Source organism: Hyperolius riggenbachi, chromosome 11 (assembly GCF_040937935.1).
Source record: "Hyperolius riggenbachi isolate aHypRig1 chromosome 11, aHypRig1.pri, whole genome shotgun sequence".
NCBI lineage: Eukaryota > Metazoa > Chordata > Amphibia > Anura > Hyperoliidae > Hyperolius > Hyperolius riggenbachi.
Genome location: NC_090656.1, coordinates 119,063,902 through 119,077,565, shown reverse-complemented (window position 1 = coordinate 119,077,565; position 13,664 = coordinate 119,063,902). Strand labels below are relative to the sequence as shown.

Sequence of the window (13,664 nt, the reverse complement as noted above, 5' to 3'; positions counted from 1 at the left end):
TGCGGACATTCTTTATTCCAACGTCTTGCCATTGCAGAGCGGGGCCTAGGAGAGGAGCCAGGATGTCGTCGTGGGACCTCCCGACCAGCGCTGGACTAAAGAAAGCCCCCGGTGAGTACTGTTTTACTTTTTAAGTAGAGCTCGGAGTCCCTTTAATTAAACATTTTTAAACAAAATATTAACATTTGGAACCAAACTTTAACTATTTTGCTTACCTGTTTGTTGTTTTTACTTACCTCCCGAGGACAAATCTCTTCTTCCCCATGGGACTATGTGCAAAGCGCAAATCGCAAAGAGATGTGGCGAAGTGCATTATGCACTTTGTACCAAGTGAAAGGAGAGGTTTCTGGCAGCCACGTGTATTAGGGTGTCTCAATACCCTAATACACTGAAAAATGGTCTCACACTGCATATTGACTTTTCCGGTGGATCGACCTGCCGCACCGCATTGCCAAAATCAGGCCTTCAGGGAATACCGCGAGAGTACAGCATCCGGCCTAGTAATAATAAAAAAAGCTGTGTCGCCATAGACTAACATGAATTTCGGGCCAACACAGATCACAGCGGGAGCCGCACGGTAACGTAGGTATGCACTAGCTTTAAATCAGGCACTTCAGGCGTAGTGTACCGCAAGGTGGGAAGTACAAACCTCCATATAGATTTTTGCTAAGCAATTTTCCGCAACGCATTGCACCAGTGTGAAAGAGCCCTGATAGACCTTTGTATGCCTACTGCTATGTCTTGAGCTCTCTACTCTACTAGTGTATCTGCAAGGGGTATTTCTCGAAACACTCCCCTATGCATAAGGCAGGTTGGTCAGGACAGGTGGAACAGTAAACAGTGGTGTCACGCCTTATTCCAGCCTTCTTGCAAACCCAACATTTTCTTGGGGTGCTCTGAGATGGGGTACTCGGAAAGACATAAGCATAGTGTCTTTCTTGTAGCCGGCTAACTGCATCAGGGGGTTGGGGCATGGCCCCTCCTGGATACAAGAGTGCCGAAATGATCTCTTCCTGAAGGATCCCGTTCTCTCAGCCTTACTGTGGAGAACAAAACTTTTGTGAAGAGCCAATTGAATCAAATAAAACAGACACCTTCTCATACCAGTGTCTGCCCCTTCGAGAAACTAAATAGGGAGCCAACATCTGGTCGTTGAAGTACACTCCTCCCATGTTAGGGTTTTATAATCATGTCCTTCTTGTACCTCCATTTGACTGCAAGAAGGTCTTTGTTACACTAGGCAGCCCTCTCCCCCGTGCAAGTTTGGGTATTACTGAGCCATTGGGGGAAGCCCCGGCGACTAGGCCACACAGTGCCACAACAGCGAATTCCTTCTATCTGTAAATGTTGATAGAGGGGCACACTTGTGTAGTAGTTGCCCATGTACAAATGGTACCCCTTCTGGAATAAGGGTGACACCAAATCCCACACAATCTTGCCACTGCTCCCCAGGTAGTCAGGGCATCCGGCCAGCTCCAGTTTTGAGTATTTTCCCTCATAGACCCTAGAATAACAAGTATAGCCTGTGGCCCTTTCACAGAGCTTCTTTAACTTGACCCCAAACCGGGCGCGCTTGCTTGGGATGTATTGTTTGATGCCAAGGCGCCCAGTAAAATGTATTAGGGACTCGTCTACGCAGATGTTCTGTTCAGGGGTATAAGCATCTGCAAATTTTGATGAAAAGTGGTCTTATAAGTGGCCTAATATAGTGGAACCGGTCATAAGCAGGGTGGCCTCTTGGATGACAGGTTGTGTTGTCGTTGAAGTGCAGGAAGCACAGGATGATCTCAAAATGTGCCCTGGACATGACAGCAGAGTACATGGGCATGTCATGTATGTGCATAGACCAATAGGACCAGAGTACATTCTTTTTAGTTAGACCCATGTTGAGGAGAAGGCCCCAAGAAAATTTACATTCGGAAACTGTGACCTGTTTCCACCGGAAAGGCTGGGCATAGTAGCAATCCGGATTGGCATTTAGGAACTGTGTGGTGTAATGGTTGGTCTCTGCCACGACTAAGCCATAGAGATCATCGGTGAAGAACAGATGAAAAAAGTCTAGGGCCGATCCTAGATGATCTGTCTCCACCTGGACTCCAGACTGGGCGGTAAAAGGGGGCACTACGGGTCTGGAATCAGGGCATTACCAATCAGGGTATGCCAGCACCTCTGGGAGTGTAGGGGTTTTACATGTCCGTATTTCTGGTGGCTGCAACAGGGTCTTACTGCACGTGCCACTGAACCAGTTTCAACTACCATGCTGGTGCTTGCCACTTCACCAGGGTACACGGCAGTACTGGTGCTTAACAGTGCTGCTCAGATACCCCTTTTCAAAATCCGAATCCGATTCAGATCCAGATACCCAGATATCCGATCTGGGTTGGATATCCAAGTTCAAACTTTTGCGATCTGAATCCGAATCGGATATCCAACCTCAGTATCCGGGGTATCCGGGCGGATTTGGATATCCGGATAGCAAACCCGGAAGTGGCCCTTAAATTGCTTCTAAAACGTTTTTTAGGGTAAATGAGGCATGTAGCACCATTTTTTTTAAAGGGGAACACTCATTGATTATGTGGGGACTTAAAATCCCCCCCCCCCCCAAAAAAAGGCTGTCAATTAACAACAGGACTAGGTTCCAGACAGCGGTCGTGCAGCCCACATTGTGTCCAAAGTCCAACTGCACAACTGGGACATGACAGTTTTCAGGCTGGACAACTCCTAAAAATTACACAACAATTGTGTTCAGATAATCACTATGGCACCTAGTGTTGGTACCACGGCACAGGTAAAACATTAAAAAGGAGAGGTTCCAGGAAGCGGTCATACTGCCGCAGTTGGGGTCTCCCCACAACTGGGACAGCACAGTTATCATCCCAGACACCTCCAAAAAATTACACAGCAATTGTGTTCAGATAATAACCATTGCACCTAGTGTTGGTAGTACCACTCCTGTAAAAAAAAATGTGAACCTGGCTTATGAATGAAGATGGAGCCAGGAGGTTGTGGTGGTAAGGCCCGGTTCACACTTGCGGTGGCCCTCCGGAATCGCCGTGCCGGAGCCGCACCGCTTGCAGAACGGACGGAACGGACGCACGGCATAGCAATGAAAGCCTATGCGTCCGTTCACATGCGTCCGTTCTGCCGAACCGGAGCCGGACCGGATCCGGGCCGGATCCGGACTCCGGCCTCCGTTCCAACATGCGCTATTTTTTCATCCGGCTCCTCCGGCAGCCGTATCCGGGGCGGAGCCGGACTGCACCATCCGGCCAATACAAACCAATGGGAACCGGAGAGCGCACAACACACTGGCTGAGAAATCCGGATGTTCTACCCCACTTCCTATGGGGATTGTTGCGGCGATATTGGATGGGGACACATGGGCAAGCATTTTGGAGTGGAGCAGCACAGCTGGATCCGGATCCGGAGATGTTGGCAGCATGTCGGAGGTGGAGGTGAGTGCTAAACAGCAGAGGGCCTGATTCCACAGGTCCCCCTTCTGCTGACCTCCCAGACCCCAACATTTTTTTTGTTTTTAACGAACTTTTGCCAAACGGATCCGGATCGCATCCTGATGGACACCTGATGCAACCTGACCGGATCCGGATCGGATCCGGATCAGAACCGTACGGTTCCGATCCGGATCCGGTCCGGATCCGGTCAGGTCATCCGGTCCGTTTGGCAAACAACCGCTAATGTGAACCGGGCCTAAGGCAGGCATTGTGATTCCCACTCAGCGACTTAATTTCCCCCTCTTGCCAACAACAGGGGCCAGGAACTCACCAACCACCCAAGCCTGGTTAATTTTCAGAAATGTCTGTCTGTCCATAGACTGGGTGGACAAATGAGCGCTTCTCATTGACCATGCCACCGGCCGCACTGAAGCACCTTTCTGACAGCACGTTGGAAGGCGGGCAGGACAGCACTTCCAGGGCGTATTTCGCCAGCCCACTCCAGATATCCAGGTGCTTGACCCAGTAATCCAAGGGGTCCACAGGGGTGTCTCTCGTTGCAGCATCGTGACCTATAGGTCACGAAAGTGAAAGTGCGTCATTGCGGCCCACAGGAGTGGCAGGGAGCGGTGTTTTTTGCGGCTACCTGCTCCGCTCAGCTCCGCGGATCAGGTAGCCTACTGGTTTTTTTTTTGAGCCCACCTCGGGCTCTCTTTAAGGATTGGAAGGGAAGAGTGATAGGGAAGGGTGCATGCAAAATTTTATTTAAAGTAAATTTAAAGGCAAAAAATTCAGACACTTATCTATGGACAGGGACCACTCTGGATCCTATGCAGTGTTCCCCAACCCTGTCCTCAGGGCCCACCAACAGTGCATGTTTTGTGGAAATCCACAGAGGTAGTTAATCAGCTCTGGTGAGACACTAATTACCTCACAAGTGCATGTTTGTGGTTTCCTGCAAAACATGTACTGATGGTAGGCCTTGAGGACAGGGTTGGGGAACTCTGCTATAGAGCCTTCCCTATCCTGTGTGTACCCGAGTGCTGCCGGAGACAGGTGGCTCTGTTCTGCACATGCATGAGTGGTTGTGCAAAGATGCTTCTGCTGTGGCTCCCAGTAGGAAGAGGATGTTAATGGCAGTGGTGAAGGTCACGGCAGGTCCCGTGGACAGCGATAAATAGTAAATAAGAGGAAAGATCAGCTGGCTCTCTTGATGGGTGCATGCGCATCTCCTGGGGAGTGAGGCCGCAGTACCGTGGTGCTGAAGGACAGCTTCACAGCACAAATGCCTTGCTCCACATCGCTCAGCACTCAGGAGCAAAGGCAAATACCTAGCATTGAAAATGTCCACAGACTGCTTAGCCATTGTCCCTCTACCCCACCCCCTTTCTATGTCCCCCTTTTCCCCTTGCTTTGGCAATACTTGTAATGAATCTTGGTCATGCCAATAAAGCTATCTTTGATTTGACTTTGATTTGATTTGAATTGAAGGTAAAACCTGAGCGCTGTAAGGTGATAAGAACCTTGCACATTTTGAGCTTCTTATCACCTCGAATTGCATATGACCCAGGGTGTGGATCTAGGACCGGTAAGACCCCAGAGATCCAGAGCCTTTCCCTCTACATACTGTAGGTAAGTATCTTACAATTTGGCTTAAATAGTGTAAATGCTGCTCACCATCCTAAAATATTATATGTACATTTTTATTGATACCAAATATATATTATGATTCTGATTAAACAAATTTTGTACTGTGAGAACACACAAAACTGTTCAGTTTTAAGATGGAAATATCTTCTGGTTGTATTTATAACATTTTATACAATAGATGTTCCACAACCTTTTCCTGTATTGACAATTGTACTATATGTTCTCTTATGTGTCAGAGTTGTACAATGTTACATAGTTACATAGTTATTTGGGTTGAAAAAAAGACATACGTCCATCGAGTTCAACCAGAAAACAAAGTACAACACCAATGGTTACAATTAGAGAAGATAGATGTCTCAGTGGATCACATTGATACAGGCAGCTGTTATTTTTGCTTTGGTTGATTTGAAGAAGACGATGCCCAGATTCTTTGTCTTTCAATCTATACCGTTATTTTACTAAGGAACTTGAAATCTGTGCTTTGGGATAAAAGTGTGTTAACACTAAATGGCTATGATGAAAAGCAATAATGTAACAGAATTGTAAAAATAATTATTTTTTATTATGTGTTCCAGCTTGTGATGGACCCAACGGAACTCAAAAAATGGTAAGACAATATTTCTTAAGTGAGAGAAGATGCAAAATAGACAGTAAAAGTATTTACAAATAGACGAAATACTGTATGTATATACATTTGTGAAATTCACACATTAATAATGATTCTTTAATCATTAGTGTTAATCCAAAAATCCACTTTATGATGTCCATTAATGTACAATCTTACCACATCTACTGTATGTAATATGAGGGACTACCTAAAGTATCTATTCAATTTACCCTTCTACTACATACTGTAGATTTAGTAAGATTGTATAATCAAGATTGTTTCATTAAAGCCAATGTAAACTGAAGTAAAAAACAAAACAGATGCTTACCTATGGAGAGGGAAGACTCTGGGTCGTATAGAGTCTTCCTGTTCCTCTGATGGTCTCCTTGTCGCCTTGTTCCAATCTGCCACCATGGCAAGCTTTGGAAGTCTTTGGGAGTAGGTGTAGAGCGGGCCATAAGCAATTCACTTTTTCTCGCAGGAGATCATTTTTTTTATCTTTGATTTTAAATAACTTTTTAGCACTTTACAATATTGAAAGTATCACAATGTAGGTAAAAAGGTACTATCAAAATTATTTTGAGTATTTGTTTACGTGCTGGTGATTTAAAATGCATTTTATTGACAAGTTTGAAAATATCACCAAGGAGAAAACTCAAATGAAAAAGTAAATTGCACATGCAGGAGAGAGAAAGATAGAGGGATATATATATATATATATATTCTTCTAAAACAGGTCCCTATAGGTCCCCTGTTTTTTTTTTTTTTTTTTTTTTTTTTTATACACAGTGCTGTAAGCCTGTTATCTAGGTGATGTTTGCTTTAGGGTTGTAGCAATAGGGGGTGCAGAGGTAGTGCCCTCCATCAACTGCAGTATTAGCTCTTTGTTTGTCCTGTGCTCATAATAATCACTTTTATAGATACTTAGAATAATGGTAATCATTAACAAACTGTTCCCCATCCCCTTCTTGCCCCTCTGACACTGTAGTTGCAATTGGCAGGTTTTGGTGCTCCATATCAATTATTATGTATAGAGTGCTTGGGAGCCCCATGTGAAACTTGTATCGGGGCCCACATCTCCTTAGCTACGCCACTGGTTTGCTTGTTGGAGGGACAGTCATTTGTAAAAGAAACTGTAAGTTAATACTGAGCTGGGTTAACAAAAAAAAAGGCAGAAGGGATGTCACTTTTGGCATCACAGAGAAAAGTAAAGATGGAAACCAGAAGGAATATTTTTTTTATTTTTTCATATCACATTTCTCATAAATTGGACTGTGAACACTGAAAACAACAGGATAGGTAAGCTAAATAAATTATTTTTTTATTAGATGATTTTAATTTTTTCAGTTAATAGGGAGTTCCATCCTACTTGAAGTAACCATTAAAATTATAGCTAAGTATAGTGCCCCATACCTGCCAGGATTAGTTACTTTCCCTCTGCATTGCTCCCGTACCTAGTGATCAGGGTTGAGAGAGCAGTTTTTCAAAAAGCAAAACTGTACCCATGTGTGCAAGGATGGGCTGTGGCAGAGAGAATTAAAGAGACTCTGAAGTCTCATAAAAATCATGTTTTTATATAAAAAATCTCTTTAACATGATAACCCTAACTAAAACGCTGCATCTCCACGGCTGAACTCTAACTAAATCCCCCCAAAGTTCAAAAGCGTTTCCATGAGAGGCAGAGCTTTTGGCTGCAGCTCTGCCTCTACACGCGTCCATCAGCGCGGATCGCCGCCTCTCCCCGCCCCTCTCAGTCTTCCTTCACTGAGAGGGGCAGGGGAGAGGTGGAGATATGCTTGGATTGATGCGCATGGAGCCAGAGCTGCAGCTAAAAGCTCTGCCTCCTCCAGCAGCAAACAGGGATGGTCGTAGTCAGCCAACTTCGCTACGCTGGAACTACGCGTAGTTTTACGCAATTACGCTTCGCCAACCTACGGCTTCAAAATCAAATATTTGTTTCGTATGCATTTCGTAGATTACGCGTTAAAATACGCAATTACGCATAGTACGTAGCGTAGTGCATGCGGACGCTTATGCCGTTATGCATAAAAATGTACGCATGAAGTGCTCTGCAAATGCTTGTACTAGTAACTCTTCTATGCGTACATTCCCCTTTCCAATGCGTAATTCTGTATGCATAACATCGTACGCGGAAAAATAGACGCGAATAACGCATTCGTAGTTTACTTCGCAATACACAAGAAAACTACGCGTAGGGGCGTAAACTACGCGTAATGGTACTTCGCTACGCGTAAAATCGTAAGCGTAGTATTGAGACTTCGCCCACGAACTACGATGCGTAGATGCGAACTACGATGCGTAAATTCGCACTGGCGTAGTTTCTGCTCATCCCTGGCAGCAAAATCCACGCCCAAGAAAGTCGTGGGTTTTGCGAGGGGAGTTAGGGGGGGATTTAGTTAGAGTTCAGCTGCGGAGATGCTGCGTTTTAGTTAGGGCAATCTTTTTAAAGAGATTTTTAATATAAAAACATTAATTTTATGAGACTTTATTGTATCTTTAAGTTACGTGCATCGTTGCCTCTTGCCACTGTGCTGCATACTGCATTTCATCTTCCCAATACTGGAGGGAGAAGTTTTGACTGTGAAGGAGGAAGTGTCAGGAACAGGGGTGTGAACAGGGGTGTAGCTACAAATCATGCCCCTCCGAAAAACGTTGATGGGGCCCCCTAATGTTCACACCCTTTCCCTTGCCTACTCCTGGCGATCCTCACAGTCTAGGGGCCCATCTATCAAGGGTCATAAAACAGGTATGGACATCATAAATGTTACACCTGGGCCTCCTCCCCTGTAGTTACAGCCCTGGTCAGGAAGGTGCAGCACAGCAGCAAGAGGTGGTCATGCAGGTAACTTAAACCACTCTGCTGCTACCCCATCTTTGCACACACACTGAATTCCATAAAGTATGTTGTGCTACCACTTCCTCCTTTAGGTGCTATCCTAGGTATCTGGCTAGTCAGCCTATGCCTAAAATAGCCCTATGTGTGTGTGCTATACATTAAATGTTCATACGTGTATATATTTTCTATGTTCTATCTATGTCTTTGTGGTCATCGTTTACAGCCTGGAGAGTACTGGATTGACAACTGCCAGAACTGTACCTGTGGCACCTATTCAGAAATAACTTGTACGCCAGTCACATGCCCCGTCCCGGTTGTCCCATTATGCATAAAGGAAGGCTTTGTGTTAGTGACGGTCCAGGACCCAGACAATGTTTGCTGTTTCATAACGAAGTGTGGTAAGTCAACCTTATGTTCGCAGAAAATATAGCTTATACAACAAAGTTTAGAAAAAGATAATTTTATTTTCATTTGCATAAAACATTTACAATTGCCTTTTTTATTTTATGTAAACTTCCTGTCCTGGAAAACAACAAGATTTTGACGTCAACCCACATACTGTAAAACTTAAAACAGCACAATCAACGTTTCCAAAAAAGAAAATAAGTTATCCAGAAAAACTGGACTGGATTTTTTTTTTTTTTTACTACTTCCGTACCAGTAGTCTCTGCCCCTTTAAAGTGTAACTGTCAGGCATAAAATTAAAAATCAATTCTTTATTATTATCTGGGAAACAAGCTAACAATGCAATCCAAAAGTTAAAAATCACTCTTACTTTTCTCCTCCATAAAACAACATTCCCCAGTTTCTCCTGCTCTTATTTGGTACATCTGGGCACAAAGGAAGTTGCAGGGCATGCTGGGTTTTCTTTTTTTTTCTTCTTTACTGTCTTCCCAGAAATAACTAATGCAGCCTAATTGGCTGAAGCCTCTTTCCCTCCTGTTTTCCCCTCCCACTCCTCTGATCTTCTCTGATTGGCCAATATTTCTCATGCTGAGACAATGCAATTTCTACTGCAGAGCTCGGTGTGAGTGGTTGAAGACTGTGAGGAGGCTGGGCAATCATACACAGACAGAGTAAGGGAGGAAATTATGTCAGGATTGGCTTAAAGATAGACACAGTCAAAATGGAAAATCCTAAGAAGGATTTTCTCTTTTTTTAGTATAGAAAAATCACTAAAATCAAAATGTGGACAGTGCAATACATATGTTATGTAAGTAGAGCAAATATTTATCTACTTATATATGTGTTTTTTTCTGAGATAGTATGGCTGACAGTTGGCTGACTGCTGGCACCACAAATCGCCACTTAAAGAAAAATTGCCACACAGACCTGTCGCTCCGACCGGACACGGCGCTCTCCCATCACCGCAGGTCCCTCTCTTTGACGTCTCTATGACGGCAGAGCACTGAAAGTCGGTAAGAAGCCTCTTTGATTGACTCCTGACGCTGTCCATCAATTTAAGCCCATGGGATCAGCTTACAGTGATGACAGGGTCAGGAGCCAATGAAATCAGCTCCTGACCTGCTCACACAGCTCTGTCGTTACATAGACGGCAGTGTGAGTGAGTTGTGGCGATGGGAGAGCAGCGCAATCGGCGGGATTGTGGTGGCGATCTTTCAAATCCACGTCCTGTCAGAGCCATGCAGTCACAAGCAGGATGTAGATTTCAACCACATTGGTCCGGAAGCGGTTAAGTGACTGCTATTAGGAGTGTAAACGTGTGGTTTACATTCCATGGCTACATCATATCAGAGCAGAGTGGGGTTGCTGCTTAGAATTGGTTGTGGGACTTTAAGGGCTTATTACACACCTGATATGCTTGAGCCTTAAGATGCACCAGTTTAGAATCTATTATTTTTATTCTCCTGCTCTACTGTGATTTGCAGGTTTCTCCTTTTGTGATCTATGTCTGGCCAGTGGAGCTTTTTATGTCCAGCACTGGTGGAGCCCTATAGGGGGATTGAGTGGATGTTACATCTACTTGCATAGAAAGCAATGTCTGACATTAATACTACTGCAATGTACTGCTATGCAATGTGTTACCAAACTGCAGTTTGTATTTGCTACTCAGTGCAGCACTGCCCCATTCAGTGCAATCAATGAGGCCAGCATTGCACCAGAGGATAACAGAGGGGGCATGACATTAAGGCATAACCACTTAACAGCCTTATTTTTTATCACTGTTATGCTGCTCTTGTAGCAGCGTCTCACTGTATGAGCCCCTTGCACATCTACAGGCTCTCCGCGAAGACACCTCTGTGGGTTTGTTTAATCAACCCGTCACTTCAGTAATGTTACCTAAGTAATAACAGAAGCTAGAAACCAGAATCCAGAGATATCTGAGAGAGTACTGTAGACTGTAGCTTACCCTTGAAGTTAGCATTTTTATGCAGATACCATAGCCACCTGCCTCCCATCACACACAACTATACAAAGACAATGGTCAGTATCCTATTAACTTTTCTCCTGTGTTTTCTCCAAGGATATCTTTTCAAACGTTATCAATAAATACCTATACAGCTCCCACTAAGCAAGAAATTGCAAAAAAAATGTTGGATATTACTTTACCTACCATAATTGTTTGTGATTTTTTTTCAATTTGCTACGTGCTGCAAAGTTATTTTTAGACACGATGAAAAATTATCTCCTGTAAGAAAACTCTGGAAAAAAAGTTAAGTGGATAAGGCACAATGGGCCATATGCAATTCAGTTTTTCTTCTTAGTTTTCTACAAGTTGATATTTTCACACCTTGGCCCATATGCAATTCACTTTTTCTCCTGAGTTTTCTCCTAGGAGATACTTTTTCAACTTCATTTTAAAATAACTTTTCAGCATTTTGTAATCTAAAAAGTACCAAAAGTAAAGAAAAAGTATTATCAAAATTATTTTGAGTATTTTCTTGTTTGCTGGTGGCGTAAAAGAGATTTTATGACAAGGTGTGAAAATGTTAACTTGGAGATATCTCAGGTGAAAAGGTAAATTGCATATGGGCCCTTGTCAAATAAATGCCCTTTAACCACTTCAGGACCACAGTCTTTCTACCCCTTAAGGACCAGGCACTTTTTTTCCATTCAGACCACTGCAGCTTTCACGGTTTATTGCTCGCTCATACAACCTACCACCTAAATGAATTTTACCTCCTTTTCTTGTCACTAATAAAGCTTTCTTTTGGTGCTATTTGATTGCTCCTGCGATTTTTACTTTTTATTATATTCATCAAAAAAGACATGAATTTTGGCAAAAAAATGATTTTTTTAACTTTCTGTGCTGACATTTATCAAATAAAGTAAAATTTCTGTATACATGCAGCGCGAAAAATGTGGACAAACATGTTTTGGATAAAAAAAAACCCATTCAGTGTATATTTATTGGTTTGGGTAAAAGTTATAGCGTTTACAAACTATGGTGCAAAAAGTGAATTTTCCCATTTTCAAGCATCTATGACTTTTCTGACCCCCTGTCATGTTTCATGAGGGGCTAGAATTCCAGGATAGTATAAATACCCCCCAAATGACCCCATTTTGGAAAGAAGACATCCCAAAGTATTCACTGAGAGGCATAGTGAGTTCATAGAAGATATTATTTTTTGTCACAAGTAAGCGGAAAATGACATTTTGTGACAAAAAAAAAAAAAAAAAAAGTTTCCATTTCTTCTAACTTGCGACAAAAAAAAATGAAATCTGCCACGGACTCACCATGCCCCTCTCTGAATACCTTGAAGTGTCTACTTTTCAAAATGGGGTCATTTGTGGGGTGTGTTTACTGTCCTGACATTTTGGGGGTGCTAAATTGTAAGCACCCCTGTAAAGCCTAAAGGTGCTCATTGGACTTTGGACCCCTTAGCGCAGTTAGGCTGCAAAAAAGTGCCACACATGTGGTATCGCCGTACTCGGGAGAAGTAGTGCAATGTGTTTTGGGGTGTATTTTTACACATACCCATGCTGGGTGGGAGAAATAACTCTGTAAATGGACAATTGTGTGTAAAAAAATCAAAAGATTGTCATTTACAGAGGTATTTCTCCCACCCAGCATAGGTATGTGTAAAAATACACCCCAAAACGCAGCACGGTGGCGTAGTGGTTAGCTCTCTCGCCTTGCAGCGCTGGGTCCCTGGTTCGAATCCCAGCCAGGGCACTATCTGCAAAGAGTTTGTATGTTCTCTCCGTGTCTGCGTGGGTTTCCTCCGGGCACTCCGGTTTCCTCCCACATTCCAAAAACATACGGATAAGTTAATTGGCTCCCCCTAAAAAATTGGCCCTAGACTACAGTACTTACACTACATAATATAGACATATGGCAATGGTAGGGATTAGATTGTGAGCTCCTTTGAGGGACAGTTAGTGACAAGATATATATATACACTGTACAGCGCTGCGTAATATGTCGGCGCTATATAAATACTAAATAATAATAATAATAATAATAATACTACTTCTCCCGAGTACGGCGATACCACATGTGTGGCACTTTTTTGCACCCTAACTGCGCTAAGGGGCCCAGAGTCCAATGAGTACCTTTAGGCTTTACAGGGGTGCTCAAAATTTAGCACCCCGCCCACTTGCCAGGACAGTTAACAAACCCCACAAATGACCCCATTTTGGAAAGAATACACGCTAAGGTATTCCATGAGGGCCATGGTGAGTTCATAGAAAATTTTATTTTTTGTCACAAGTTAGCGGAAAATGACATTTTGTAAAAAAAAAAAAAAAACACAAAACCACAATTTCTGCTAACTTGTGACAAAAAAATAAAACATTCTATGAACTCACCATGCACCTCATATACTCAATACTTTGGGGTGTCCTCTTTCCAAAATGGCATCATTCGTAAGGTCTGTCCTGGCATTTTAGGGTCTCTGCAATCATTACATGTATGGCCAGTATTAGGAGTTTCTGCTATACTCCTTATATTGGGCATAAGGGTAATGCACTGTGGGCTGAAAGGAAAAATGAACGTCAAACAATCAATCAATGTGGATGAAAAAATATCTGCCAAAAAATTTTGAAAAAAAAAAGAGGAGGAAGGCGTCTGCCAGGACATAGGAGCTGCCGCCCCAAAAATCCAAACCCACCAGCTCGTATGCCCTGGCAAACC

At 43.3% G+C, this 13,664-nt stretch overlaps 1 protein-coding gene across 1 annotated transcript in view; it reads left to right on the top strand.

Annotated features, from left to right (window-relative positions):
- LOC137537714 (intestinal mucin-like protein) overlaps positions 1-13,664 on the top strand; it is a 293,053-nt gene that overhangs the window by 164,437 nt on the left and 114,952 nt on the right. Inside the window, exons 5-6 of the mRNA XM_068259655.1 lie at positions 5,678-5,709; positions 8,790-8,964. Coding sequence (XP_068115756.1) covers positions 5,678-5,709; positions 8,790-8,964 — 207 coding nt within the window. The remainder of the gene's footprint in view (positions 1-5,677; positions 5,710-8,789; positions 8,965-13,664) is intronic.